The sequence below is a fragment of the Corythoichthys intestinalis genome, chromosome 13, assembly GCF_030265065.1.
Source record: "Corythoichthys intestinalis isolate RoL2023-P3 chromosome 13, ASM3026506v1, whole genome shotgun sequence".
NCBI lineage: Eukaryota > Metazoa > Chordata > Actinopteri > Syngnathiformes > Syngnathidae > Corythoichthys > Corythoichthys intestinalis.
The window spans coordinates 43,988,111-44,003,365 of NC_080407.1; the positions used below are offsets into that span (position 1 = coordinate 43,988,111).

Consider the following 15,255-nt stretch of genomic DNA (forward strand, 5'->3'; position numbering starts at 1 on the left):
GGATTTTTATCAATGACTGTTGGGAAGATAATTCATGTGTTAAAAAAAAAATACTGTATTTGTATCACAATGTGAAATGCCTACCCTATCATGCAAAGATTTGCGTCCTTTGGGTTAATGGGACGGGATTTAATAAGCCCAGGCTTCTCCCGTCAGCCCTTGTCTTTTCTTCGGGTTGCTTCACGTTAATCTTATCACAATGCTATATTGTAACTGTCCATGATACCGATGATAATAATAAACAATTAAAAAATGACGATGTCTGACATCTGTGCGGCTCTAGTCAGCTGCTCATGACATCAACACTTGCATATTACATCTTCGATCCAAAGAAATGATTAGCATGTATCAGTTAGCATCCGCACATCATCAAAAACAATCACATAAACCCACCCCAAGAATTTGATCACAATTGAAAACAAGTCATAGCCCGGGGACAACCTGTACATAATATTTGTTCTTGGCACGAATTTTACTCCTGTGTGACTTATAGTCCGGAAAATACGGTCATCATTCCAATCTTAATAAGTAATGATATTTCCCCATTCAAATCGAACGTTTAGATTGACCACAGTTATGACTTGAATGCAAATGTCGCGACTCCATAAGCCCAAGTAATTGATACGATGACATTTACAGACCTTCATCAACAACAGTCGCGATATTACACGCTGCACCTTTCTCCTTCCTCTCTCCTTTTATTGCTTTGTGTCTTTCCAAAATGTCAAGCTGACACCGAGGTTTAGCGGAGATACGGAGCCGGGGCGTGAAATAAGAAAGTCGTAAATTGCCGCTGATGGAAAGTGAATGAGCGTGAACTCACAGCGGATGCGACGACTTCACCGCGGGGCGCGTGGCTGTCGTCGATCCGGCTCGCCAGGTGTTGACATTCGCCACAGTCTTGTTATATATTGGCTGAAATGAAAAATTAGCAAAGAAAACATCAATCGTCGACTATTTACAAATTAAAAGAACATTAGCTCATTCACTGCCTTTAACAGGCATAGACGTCAAATCCATTTCAAGTGACATTGAGCGATAATTTTTCATTGCCATTGACAGCAAAAGAAGTCCAATACATCGTCCATTGCTGTCAACCGTCGACAATCATAATTGCATCATAATTTAGTCAAAAGATTGATGAATATATTGAAATAATTTCAATTTTAGTTAGAGATATGTTAATGATATGGCATTTTAAATATTTAGTCGATTGTTGGGGGGGTTCCTTTTTTAAATTAGTCTTTCATAAAACAATTAAATCTGAAAAACAACGTGTTTTCACACATTTTAAATGAACATTTTTAACATTTATTTAGTCTAAAATTGGTTCATGAATTATTAGAAACAATCTGGTGCGCACCAGAAACGATCTGGTAAAGATTAGCATCATATAGCATTTAAGCGAGAAGACTTTTGCTACCCAAGTTAGCCAATAGTTATAACATTAGCATTGTATAGCATTTAAGCTAGCGGACTTTTGCTATGCAAGTTACCCAATGGTTGTAAAAATTAGCATTGTATAGCATTTAAGCTAGCGGACTTTTGCTATGCAAGTCAACTAATTCCAACCATGCAAAAATTGGCTAACTAAGCCTGCTAGCTTAAATGCTATATAATGCTAATGTTTACCAGATAGTTTCTGGTGCGCACAACAAACAATCTGGTAAACCAGATTGCTCAAATTTATTTTATTTTTGTTGATGTCACTTTAGGGACTCTGTACATAATAAATGCAAAAAAAAAAAAAATCTATTAAAAACAAAAACAAAACAACAACGATGTACGTAAAATAGGTGACTCCTGTCCATAGTTATCTGAGATCGGCTCCAGCACCCCCAGGCCTTTTGTGAGGATAGGCAGTTAAGATGAGTGAATGATGCAACATTAAACCATCAAAATCAAATGTATACATACGCCTGAGAATTAGACGTCTATGATTGTCAATGGAACTTAAAGAGTTACAGTGCTGACCAAAAGTATTGGCCCCCCTGCAATTCTGTCAGATAATGCTGAATTTCTCCCAGAAAATGATTGCAATAACAAATGCTTGGGTAGTAATATCTTAATTTATTCTGCTTGCAATTAAAAAACACAAAAGAGAATGGGAAAAAAAAAATCATGATCATTTTACACAAAACTCCAAAAATGGGCCGGACAAAAGTATTGGCACCTTTGAAAAATAATGTGATGCTTCTCTAATTTGTGTAATTAACAGCACCTGTTACTTACCTGTTGCACATAACAGGTGGTGGCAATAACTAAATAACACTTGTAGCCAGTTAAAATGGATTAAAGTTGACTCAACCTCTGTCCCGTGTCCTTGTGTGTACCACATTGAGCATGGAGAAAAGAAAGAAGACCAAAGAACTGTCTGAGGACTTAAGCAAAATTTAGAGGAAGCACGGTTAATCTCAAGGCTACAAATCCATCTCCAAAGACCTGATTGTTCTTGTGTCTACTGTGCGCAGTGTCATCAATAAGTGTAAAGCCCATGGCACTCTGGCTAACCTCCCTAGATGTGGACGGAAAAAAAAAAATTGACTAGAGATTTCAACGAAAGGTTGTGCGGATGGAGGATAAAGAACCTCGACTAACATTCAAACAAGTTCAAGCTGTCCTGCAGTCCGAGGGTACAACAGTGTCAACCCGTACTATCCGTCCCTGTCTGAATGAAAAGGGACTCTGTGGTAGGATACCCAGAAAGACCAGAATGAAAAAAACCTAGGCCTTCAAAGAAGAGAACACGGTCCCCACAGTCAAAAATGGCGGAGGTTCCCTGATGTTTTGGGGTTGCTTTGCTGCCTCTGCCACTGGACTGCTTGACAGGTGTGCATGGCATTATGAAGTCTGAAGACTACCATCATATTTTGCAACATAATGTTGGGCCCTCAGATGGTCATGGGCCTTCCAGCAGGACAATCACCCAAAACACACTTCAAAAAGCACTAGAAAACGGTTTGAGAGAAAGCACTGGCGACTTCTAAAGTGGCCAGCAATGAATCAAGACCTGAATCACATTGAACACCTGTGCAGAGTTCTAAATCTGGCCAGCACTGTAATAGTGAAATTATTATCATGAAATGAATTCTACTCATCGTTTTTGTCATGTGTTTTTTCATACCGATTGTACACACATTTGAACCCCTTTTTTACTTAATGGCCTCATTTGTTAATGCAATTCTATCATTTAAACGATAAAATGGCGCCGCTGCAAATCACTCGACCCACCTAAACCTGACAACGGCTGTTCTCACATAGCAACACCGCCGAGTCTTGTGGTTCAGTTTCCTCCCCTGCGCACTAGATGGCAGTCACGCAGTTCGGCAAAAGCAGACTCCGGCTCCAGCACGGTCCCACCCCGCCCCGCTCCTCTCCCCGAGCTGAGCCTAATGGCATGTGGCGGCTGGTGCCTGTGAGTAATGCCGCAGGAAAAAGCATTCCATAACCTATTGTGCTTATTGGCGAAGAGGGTTGGGATGCCGGCGAAAACAAACAAGAGAAAAAGAAGCGGGGAACAGGAAAGGATCTTGTGCGGTCCGCTCTTGTCAAAAGGGATCCGGGGAGTGTACAGTGAAAGCTATGCGGGCAAAATTCACCTTCAGACACCTGCTCGTGTCTCTTCCTTCTAATTAAAGCTCCTACGCTCGGCTCAATACACAAATCAATGGCTAGAATGAAGACTTTTCACTGACCGCTACTCAGTTCTAGCCATTTGCACTTAAGCTGTGGACTTGATTGTTGGACTTTTCAGACTTAGTATTAGATCAGTCTGAAAAGTATTGTCAATGAATCTTCTTACAATATGAGCAGCCTTTAATATCTGAACCGCTAGCAAAACAGTGAGTACAACTCTAACTCTCCCACCAAGTTTGGGTACAGATTTAGATTCATCTAAGGCAAGTTCTTTGTGCATTGCCAGTGATACGCTTGGTCGCCTTGGCTGCTCTTGCCACACTGAAGGAATCTGACCTTTTGGCCAGACCACCGGAATACCCGCGCTGCTCCAGCGACCCGGGCTAGCAAGATCCCGACAACCCGGCCAAAAGGCCAAACTCCGCGCGTTCACCTTAGTCTTAACCCCTTGTACTGACTCCATTTGGAAAGCTGGAAAAAGGCTTCGAAGCACAAGTTGACAATTTATTCAGGTCGGCAGCGATTATACAGCACAGAGGGGCCCAGGCGAGGATTCAGGGTCACCATAAGTCAACAAAAGGTTCCCGAGAAAAAAATGACAATGCTTAGTTAAACAGTCTTTTGAAGGCTCTCGCGGGGCGTGCTGTGAGCAGAAGAAAGGGTGTGTTTGGGCATTGTTTAGGATTATTGTCTGTTTGTGGATTGGACAGGAGGATTCGGGAGTTACTGTCAAGTTCAAATACGAATCCTTAGGTAGACATTTATATTATTACCCAAAATAAAGAGGTACTCAATTTGGTTGAAAAGCTTGCAAGGAGAAAGACATGGAATCTAGCCAGCTTCCGCGATCGTTATAACTAGCCCCTCCTTCACCTCGATTTTTATTTGGGATGGTCCTAGCAACAGACGGGTGTCTTGCCCTAAAAGGGTAAAAGGGGAAGCAAGCTGGCGACATCTCTTGTCTTTGTTTGTGTATGTGTGTGCATGTAGGTGGAATTATATACAGTGGGGCAAATAAGTATTTAGTCAACCACCAATTGTGCAAGTTCTCCTACTTGAAAAGATTAGAGAGGCCTGTAATTGTCAACATGGGTAAACCTCAACCATGAGACAGAATGTGAAAAAACAAACAAACAGAAAATCACATTGAGTTTTAAAGGATTTATTTCCAAATTAGAGAGGAAAATAAGTATTTGGTCACCTACAAATAAGCAAGATTTCTGGCTGTCAAAGAGGTCTAACTTCTTCTAACGACGTCTAACAAGGTCTTACGAGGCTCCACTCGTTACCTGTATTAATGGCACCTGTTTTAACTCATTATCGGTATAAAAGGCACCAGTCCACAATTTCAGTCAGTTACACTCCATACTCCACTATGGCCAAGACCAAAGAGCTGAAGGACACCAGAGACAAAATTGTAGACCTGCACCAGGCAGGGAAGACTGAATCTGCAATAGGTAAAACACTTGGTGTAAAAAAATCAACTGTTGGAAAATAGAAGAGATACAAGACCACTGATAATCTCCCTCGATCTGGGGCTCCATGCAAGATCTCAACCCATGGCGTCGAAATGATAACAAGAACGGTGCGCAAAAATCCCAGAACCACACGGGGGGACCTAGTTAATAATTATAGTTATTAATTATATACATCTATACAGTGTTTTTTTACATGACGTACATTGACAGTAAGGTTTCCTTCAAAGATAAACCAGAGCAATTTGTGGGTGGGCTGGGGAACAATGGTGTAGGCCTGGACTATTCTGTGACTCAACTTGACTCGACACACTTTTGTCTTGACACGTCTTTACAACCTTGTGAATCGATTCGACGTGACCTAGTGACTCGACTCGACGTAACCTCGACTCAACCTCGACGTAACTTCGTGACTACTATTCTGTGACTTAACTCGACTCGCCAAACTTTTGTCTTACACGACTCATCTTTACAACCTTGTGAATCGACTCGACGTAACCTCGTGACTCGACTCGACGTAATCTCGCGACTATTATTCTGTGACTCAACTTCACAAACTTCTGTCTTGAGATGAATCTGCTTTACAACCTTGTGAATCGACTCGACTCGAAGTAACCTCGTGACGCGACTCGACGTAACCTCGTGACGCGACTCGACGTAACCTCTTGACGCAACTTGACGTAACCTCTTGACTCGACGTAAACTCATGACTACTATTCTATGACTTGACTCGTCTTTACAACCTTGTCAATCGACTCAACTCAATGTAACCTTGTGACTCTACTCGACGTAACCTCCAGACTAGTATTCTGTGACTCAACTTGACTCGACAAACTTTTGTGTTGACACGACTCGTCTTTACAACCTTGTGAATCGACTCGATGTAACCTCATGACTTAACTCGACGTAGTCTCTTCACTCGACCTAACCTCGTGATTCGACGTAACCTCGTCACTCCACGTAACCTCGTGACTTGACTCGACGTAACCTCGTGACGTGACTCGACGTAACCTCGTGACGTGACTCGACGTAACCTCTTGACTTGACATAACCTCTTGACTCGACGTAACCTCGTGACTACTATTCTGTGACTTGACTTGACAAACATTTGACACGACTCGTCTTTACAACCTTGTGAATCGACGTGATGTCATGACTCGACTCGACGTAACCTCTTGACTCGACGTAACCTTGTGACTCAACTCGACGTAACCTCTTGACATAACCTCTTGACTCGATGTAACCTTGTGACTACTATTGTTACTCGACTCGACAAATTTTTTTGCCATGACACGACTCGTGTTTACAACCTTGTGAATCGACTCGACGTAACCTCGTGACTCGACTCGACGTAACCTCGTGACTCAACTCGACTTCCCCACAACAGGTTACATCTACACTAGGACGGATAATGGCCTTAAACGTTCAAATTTTCATACTAAACAGCAAGTCGGCTATACTAATGTACTTCATGTCCGGATATTTTATTACATGGGCCCGAGAGCCAGCTACTTTGCTAAACGCCAGATACCCGGTTTAGAGTTGCCGCCGGCTACCCGTGTAAAAATCGGACCCAACGGAAGTGACGCCATCGCCATTCTTTTGTGTGGCATTATGGCATCGTAAACAAACAGAAGTGAATGGTACAGGCGCAGCTTTTCTGCTCCTCCTTTCACAACTGAAAGAGCTTGCAAACTTTATGCTTGAATATGCCCGGAGAAGATATCGAACAACCTCAAAAAATTGATAAGCTTCTTGTTCAGAGGTGACCCCTTACTTACGACTCGTATCATAGTGACTCGTGCAATTGTTTGCCAGTTAGTTCCCGTGGCAATGGTCATGCCTTGTGGTAGAGACGTAAACAACTATTTGTTTGCATATTTTTACCGATTTCTTGACCAATCGCTTCAAAAATATCAACTTCATGTGAATATCCGCTATCAGCCTCTCCCAGTTCAAATGGATTGGATGTCTATCGTCGACAATGGCAGACAATGAGTATAGAGTTGAATGACACTGTTATTCAAGCAGTACCAATTCAATATGGCCAGATCTAATGAAGTCCTTATTTAATTCTGGCTATTCCATTCTACTCCACGAATTGAACACGTTTAATAAATCAGGCATCCCGTCTACTTGGGATGCGCACACACAAACGCGCGTACACATACAAAAGCGCATATTTTAGTGTGAGGCGACATTGATTTTAATAGCCACTTTAAATGTCTTTATTATTTTAAAAGCACTTTATGAGTCGCCCCCGGCGTTGCGGGCGACCAGATGAGATTGCGCTTAAATCACCTTGACAAAAGCCGCCGCCGCCGCCAATAACGACCTCACGCGCATCCACGCGCTCTTCCTCGTGCATTCAAACGGCTTTGAAGTGAACTTCCTAACCGTCAAAGGAGATTGAGAAGAGTGGTTTGTTGGGGTGTGACGACACGTGGATCTGGATCGACACTAGTGTTGTTAAGATACCATAACTTATCCGATACTGTACCCATACCGCTCTGTTTGAAAAAAAAATTTGACAAATTCGGTCTGGTTTTGACGTTTTTGAACATTTTGCTGCTTAAACGTTTATAAAACACACATCTTCTTTTCTGCTTTAAGGAGAGCCGAATCGCTCAGCCACTGCTCAACATTATCATCATCAGAACAAAAATAATTGAAGTATTGTCCAATTCCTGTATTTGTTTTACCACCGCTAGACACACTATACACACTGGAGTTAACTCTCGTAGCTAATGGAAAATGTTAAAAAACAATGTTTTACTAACCTTTAATTTGGTATAAAGTGACGGATGGTCACGTAAATGCAAAATCATATTGGAGGGATTGCCTCCTCTGGCAGTCACCCTTCGCAAACATGTTTTACATGTTGGTTGGCCCTCTTCCTCTCAGCCGCGGCCGTCTGTAGCCGAAGTATTCCCATACCAACCACTTGGTTTTGTTCAAAGAGGGAAAAGTTCAGGTGTTTCCCCTCCTCCAGCCATCGTATAGCACAGCTTACTCACTGACACTGAGCAACAACCAGTGAGGGAGGGTTGAGCCTTGCAGCTGCAAGTGAGGGATTTCTCCCTACATTTTCAATACATAAAAAATGGCTAAAACCGAAGGGACGGTTTGACGGAAAATTTCTGCAGTTTCGAAACCGTGATGTTTTCACACCATGGTATACCTTGAAACCGCTAATCGGTACATGTCTAGTCACAAGACATCAGAAACATGAACAGATATGGAATGAACGAATGATACAGATACAACACTCCTTTCACACAATTGACTGATTTCACTTCCAAATTTGAAGGCATAAAACTCACGATGCGCCTCAAGTCATCCATTTTATTGAGCTAGCTTTGGTAGTTTTCTTGATATTTACTGGTAAAATGATGTCCATCATGGACATGACACTTTTTTAAAATGAAAAGCTTCATAAATAATGGTTAACTCGATAAAAATGTTTTGTGTTACTGTCTTCTCATCTCATTTCATCTACCACTTACTCTGGGGTCGGGTCGTGGGGGCAACAGCTTTAACAGGGAAGCCCAGACTTCCCTCTCCCCAGCCACTTCAACCAGCTCCTCCGCGGGATCCGAAGGCGTTACCAGGCCAGCCCAGAGACATAGTCTCTCCAGCGTGACCTGGGTCGTCCCAGGGGCCACCTGTTGGTGGGACGTCCCTGGAACACCTCTCCAGGGAGGTGTCCAGGAGGCATCCGAACAAGATGCCCAAGCCACCTCAGCTGGCTCCTCTCAACGTGGAGGAGTAGCGGCTCAATGCCAAGTCCCTCCCAGATGATCGAGCTTCTCACCCTATCTCTAAGGGAGAGCATGGAAACCCTGCAGACGAAACTCATTTCAACAGCTTGTATCCGGGATCTTGTTCTTTCGGTCACGACCCACAGCTCGTGACCATAGGTGAGGGTAGAAACGTAGATCGACTGGTAAATCGAGAGCTTCGCCTTTTGGCTCAGCTCCTTCTTCACCACTACGGACCGGTGTAGAGTCCGCATTACTGCAGACGCTGCACCGATCCACCTGTCGATCCCCCGCTCCTTCTTACCCTCACTCGTGAACAAGACTCCAAGATACTTGAACACCTACATTTGGGGAAAGATCTCATCCAAGACCCGGAGAGGGCACTCCACCCTTTTCCGACTGAGGACCATGGTCTCAGATTTGGAGACCAGGCTGTCTTCCAATCATTTTAAATGAAGATTTTGGGATATCAGAGCAACAAATGTTTTTGCTTTTTCTTTCAGTGATTCACACGCTTAAGTACAGTGGGGAGAACAAGTATTTGATACACTGCCGATTTTGCTGGTTTTCCCACTTGCAAGCCATGTAGAGGTCTGTAATTTGTATCATAAGTTCTCTTCAACTGTGAGGGACAGAATCTAATACAATAATCTAGAAAATCACATTGTATAATTTGTAAATAATAAATTTGTATTTAACTGCATTAAATAAGTATTTGATACATTACCAACTAGTAAATATTTCGGCTCTTAGTTCTTTTTTAAGAACCCCTCCTGTTCTCCACTCATTATCGGACGTAACTGCACCTGTTTGAACTTGTTACCTGTATAAGACACCTGTTCACATGCTCAAACAAACAAACTCCGACCTCCCCACAATGGCCAAGACCAAAGAGCTGTGTAAGGACATCAGGGATAAAATAATAGACCTGCACAAGGCTGGGATGGGCTACAGGAAAATAAGCAAGCAGCTTGGTGAGAAGGTAACAACTGTTGGAGCGATTATTAGAAAATAGAAGTTCAAGTTGACGGTCAATCTGCCTCGTTCTGGGGCTTCATGCAAGGTCTCACCTCGTGGGGCATCACTGATCATGAGGAAGGTGAGGGATCAGCCCAGAACTACACGGCAGGACCTGGTCAATGACCTGAAGAGAGCTGGAACCACAGTCTCGAAGAAAACCATCGGAAACACATTACGCTGTCATGGATTAAAATCCTACAGCGCACGCAAGGTTCCGCTGCTGAAGCCAATGGATGTCCAGACATGTCTGAAGTTTGCCACTGACCATCTGGATGATCCAGAGGAGCAATGGGAAAAGGTCATGCGGTCGGTTGAGACCAGAATTGAACTTTTTGGTCTAAACTCGGCTCGTCATGTTTGGAGGAAAAAGAAGGATGAGTACAACCCCAAGAACACCATCCCAACTGTAAACATGGAGGAGGAAACATCATTTTTTGGTGCTGCTTCTCTGCCAAGGGTACAGGACGACTGCACCGTATTGAGGGGAGGACGGATGGGGCTATGTATCGCCAGATCTTGGCTGACAACCTTCAGTGAGAGCCCTGAAGATGGGTCCTGGCTGGGTCTTCCAGCATGACAACGACCCAAAGCACACAGCCAAGGCAACTAAACTCCGTTAGGAGCAACTTAAGGTCCTGGAGTGGCCTAGCCATTCACCAGATCTGAACCCGATAGAAAATCTATGGAGGGAGCTGAAAGTCCGTGTTGCCCGGCAGCAGCCCCGGAGCCTGAAGGCTCTGGAGAAGATCTGCATGGAGGAGTGGGCCAAAATCCCTGCTGCAGTGTGTGCAACCCTTGTCAAGGACTACAGGAAACGTTTGGTATCTGTAATAGCAAACAAATGTTTCTGTACCAAATATTAAGTTCGATTTTTGTGATGTATCAAATACTTATTTCATGCAATTAAATGCAAATTTATTATTTGAAAATCATACGTGATTTTCTGTTTTTTTTGTATTAGATTCTGTCCCTCACAGTTGAAGAGAACTTATGATACAAATTACGGACCTCTACATACTTTGCAAGTGGGAAAACCAGCAAAATCGGCAGTGTATCAAATACTTGTTCTCCCCACTGTATATCCATACTACTACGTTGTCTCAAATTTCAAACTTCCCAGACTACTTGGCTGTCGGTTGTCTTGACAGCGTTCAGATTTCCCACAATGACAGCAAAAGCAGGTATTATCAACCGAGACAGGACTGGAAAGTTGAAAAGTTCAGGTGTTTCACTTCCTCTAGCCATCGTGTAGCACAGCTGACTCTCTGACTCACTGAGCAACAACCGGAGGGGGTGAGGTAAGCCCTGCAGCTGAAAGTGAGGGATTTCTACCTGAAAACGGCACATGTCTAATCACATCACTGCCCAAAGAATCGATATTTTATCTTTTTGAAATCGGCGATAAACACTCCTCGACAAGCTGTGTGAAGTTGGACCCTTATCAGACGCAGATTCAAATCAAAATTACATCAATTGTTTGTGCAACGTTTGTGCTGTACAAAGTTTTGTTTGTGATATGTTGACATATTTACAATTCTTTTGGAGGTCAAACTAAGGTCAACCAGCCACCCCATTTTGATCTAAACCGGCTAAAATTGCGGTCAATTGTTTGTGCTTCGTTTGTCATGTAAAATATCTTTGTGCTGCAAAAGTTTTGTGGTTTTTATCTGTAGTAACGACATCTCCCATCTGTGGCGGACAGGAATCACATTAGTGCCGCTCATCTGCTGATTTTGGAGTTACTGCATTATAAATAATGATTTTTTTTTTTTAGGTCATCCAAAATGATGGAGGGCCAACTTCACAGAGGTTCCTAGAAATCATGTTAATGGAAGTCTTGTTACACCTGAAGAAAAATACAAAATTGCTTGAGAAAAAGCCAACTGAAAATGTCAAAAACGCTAATTTAAATAACGGCTATGTGCATTTCCCCATTGGTTTGGCATCAACTTTTCTTTACAAGACTCAATAGGCAAGTAAGGGTGTCCAAACTGGGGACACCGGGAGATTATTTCCATCAGTCCATCGGCATGTGACTGTAAACTCTCCCAGACACTCATCAGCTTGGAAGTGACACAACGCGATGATACCTTGCGGGACTTAAATATTAATTCCAAACCCGGTGAGTCGAAGAATAAATCCGTCTGCTAATCGTGCCGGGAGAGGCTCGCCGCCAGTGAAAAGGGGTTTTGTGTAAATGACTAAAAGATTAGCTCCTTTGCCGCTTTATCTGCAGGTCCAAACTGCGGAGGTGCATCCCTCAAACACCCCAAATTCCTCTCCGGAGTTCCAGTGGAAAATTTAAGGAGGATTTACAAGCACGTGTTTAAAATCCTCCGATTGTCTCTGCGGGAACAAGATAGCGGCGCGCCAGGTAACGTGGCGAGTTCGGTCCAGTCGGACGCTTGTCAAATGTGACGGAGAAACCTCGGATTAGAGCCTATTAGCCGAGGTGGGTGCCAATCAAAAGGCGGCGGGATGTATTGACTCTTCGTCTTTGCAAGTAAACATTTGAAAACGGGAAAACGATATAAGCTCCTCTCTGGCGATTAAGGGCCTATTTTAGTCCAGCTTTGAACGTATTTAGTCCGCACGCGTTCGGCTGAATTTTGAAAGCACCTCAGTGGATTAGCCGGTGCTGAAGGGCTCCCTCAGATGCGATAATGTATCGAGGAGCCGCCGGACAACGTGCTTGATAATGACTCGGCCTATTTGCCGGGATAAGATGCTTCTAATATCCTCATAAAAGTCGCACATCCGTCGCCCTCCAAAACGGTCTGCGTCAGCAACGTTCCGGGTTGAAAAAGACGTCGGCTTTTTATGCGTGTCGTCCCTGTGGCGTATAAAGCTTTATGTATGGCTGTGATGCTCAAAACGTGCCCGCCGAGCAAAGTCTCTGACCGTGACTCACACCCGGCGATTGGCAGAAGTTGTCTGGTGGTTGCGACTCGCGCGCCCTCTACTGGTTGACAAACAAATTGAGTGCCTGGTTGCAGTTCAGTTGTATTTATATCATTTACTCCCATTGAAAGCAATTGACACTAGGCCTGCAAGCAGGACTGAATTGGCCCTCGCAGTTTGGAATGGAATGGAATTTTACTGTCATCATCATCGGTATCATTGACAATCATTGACAATTACCAAAATGTGATATGATTTGCCCGAAGGAACCGAAGAAGACGACAAAGGCGGACAGGATGAAGCATATGCTTATCAGTTTCCCGTCCCCCATACAACTAAAGACTCACATTCGGGCATGGAACATACATCAAAACTGTACAATAACACAATCAACAATCTGGGTTAAGTAACTTAGCGCCCTGTCAAGCAGCTTGATTAATTTCAGGGTGTACAAGGTTAGGGCTTAGTCATGTCCCTTACATTTTTGCATCTGTTTGCTGTGGAACATTTTGTTGTGGCTATGTGTGTGGCAAAAGTGATTATTTCTTATCACAGCTGGTGTGAGTAGCGACTCAAAATGCTTTTCTTGCAACAATTGGCGCACACAAAGGTGATAGCTTTAATCTTCATATCTTGCATCTTGACAAGGATCCTGCAATCCGAGACCCAGGTGTTGGCTATTTTCCCAGCTTTCTTGAGTTGACGTGCTTTTCTTGCAATTTCGGCATTTCGGCGAGTCAAGTTGTCATTCACAAAAAAAAATCTTCGACCCTTTCAGGTGGCGGCGCTGGTTAAGTAGGGCAGTCTTGGTCTTGTGGTCTGCCAGCTTCATGAGCACCGTCGCTGGTCCTCTCCCCCCAGATGGGAGCAGAAGGCTCTCAGAAGGCAGCGACGGATGTCCAGCGGTTCCATGTTTATTCCATACTCTTTCAGCTTAGCAATTGCCTGTTGCGCCACTTTGTCCCCTGGGCTAGGCGTCAGTTGTAATCCAGAAATGATGAGCTCATTTGCGCGTCGGCACTGGTCAAGATCGTCAGCCAAAATTTCCAGCCTCTTGATGCGAACATCTCTCTCCTCGACCGCCTGCTTGAATTTCTCGTTTTCAGCGCGAATTAACTGGAGCTCTCTGACGATTTCTTGATTTTGGTTTTGAATCAAGCCAGTCAAGGAGACCTCCAACTTCTGTATGGAGGATTTTATTTCATCCACACCAATTTGATGTAGAGTGCGGCGTATGGCCCGAGCACTAACAGGCTGACCCCCCACCTCTTCAATCTCTGCAGCAATGCTGACAGCACTCCTGCGACAATATTTCAACATTTGGATGTGACGCTCAGCACGTGCGCTCAGCTTCTTTGGACGACCAACCTGAGGCCTGTTCTGAGTGGACCCTGCTCTTTTAAAACGCTGGATGAGCTTAGCCACTGTGCTGCAGCTCAGTTTCAGGATGTTGGCAATCTTCTTGTGGCCGTTGCGCTACATGAAGATCATGTAGCACAACAATATGTCTTTTAAGATCCTCAGAGAGCTTTTTACCATGTGGTGCCATGTTGGAACTTTCAGTGACCAGTATGAGAGAGTGTGAGAGCTGCACTACAAATTTGAACACACCTGCACGCTATGCACACCTGGACCTAGTAACACTAACGAGTCACATGAAAATTTGGAGGGAAAATGACAAGCAGTACTCAATTTGGACATGTAGGGATGTAGTTTCTAAAGGGTGTACTCACTTTTGTTGCCAGGGGTTTAGATATTAATGGCTACATTTTTAGTTATTTTGAGCGGAAAATTAACTATTGTATAAGCTGCACACAGACTACTTTTCATTGTGTCAAAGTGTCATTTTGTCAGTGTTGTCTCATGAGAAGATAGACTTAAATATCTACAGAAATGTGATGGGTGTACTCAATTTTGTGATACACTGTAAATGACATCTGTCATGAGCATTCATTAAAGCTCATGGCAGTGTCGTATCATAATTGTAATGGTCTCATAGCCCACTGTCAAATAAAGTGTTACCAGATACCATGACTAGCAATGAATGAAACTGGAAGAGTAACTGAAGAAATAATTAGCACAGAACATGATTTTTGATTGTTATTTGCATCAGTAGCACTGCAATGCATGCTAGGAGGCATGTTGGATGAAAACAGTGTTGCCAGCAGGTGGCAGTAGAGGTTGACTTATAGTCCAAAAATTACAGTTATTAGTTTAAACAGAAATGGACACATTCCATAGCACCAAACATGTCTGAATTTGACAAACCCTAGGTGTTCCGCACTCTCGTTCCTGTGTGGTCCTATTAATCACTTCCACGTCTGCCCTCAGCTGCCGAAGCCCACGTCGGCCAAAGGCGAGTTTAGCCGCCAAGAGACCGAGCCCGGAGACCTCATCTCCATAAATGAAGCGCATGATTGGCTTCCTAAGCGTGCATGTTAAAAGTGTAAATTGAATGGAGG

At 43.6% G+C, this 15,255-nt stretch overlaps 1 protein-coding gene across 3 annotated transcripts in view; it reads right to left on the minus strand.

The window, feature by feature from the left end:
• LOC130928518 (uncharacterized) overlaps positions 1-15,255 on the minus strand; it is a 407,312-nt gene that overhangs the window by 163,664 nt on the left and 228,393 nt on the right. For 2 of the 3 annotated variants that reach the window (XR_009066693.1, XM_057855192.1), the window contains exon 5: positions 824-915. The exons of the other annotated variant lie outside the window; for it this stretch is intronic. Coding sequence is in view for 1 of the 2 variants with exons in the window: in XM_057855192.1 (XP_057711175.1) it covers positions 824-915 (92 nt within the window). In the remaining variant the exon portion in view is untranslated. The remainder of the gene's footprint in view (positions 1-823; positions 916-15,255) is intronic. 3 annotated transcript variants of the gene reach the window in all.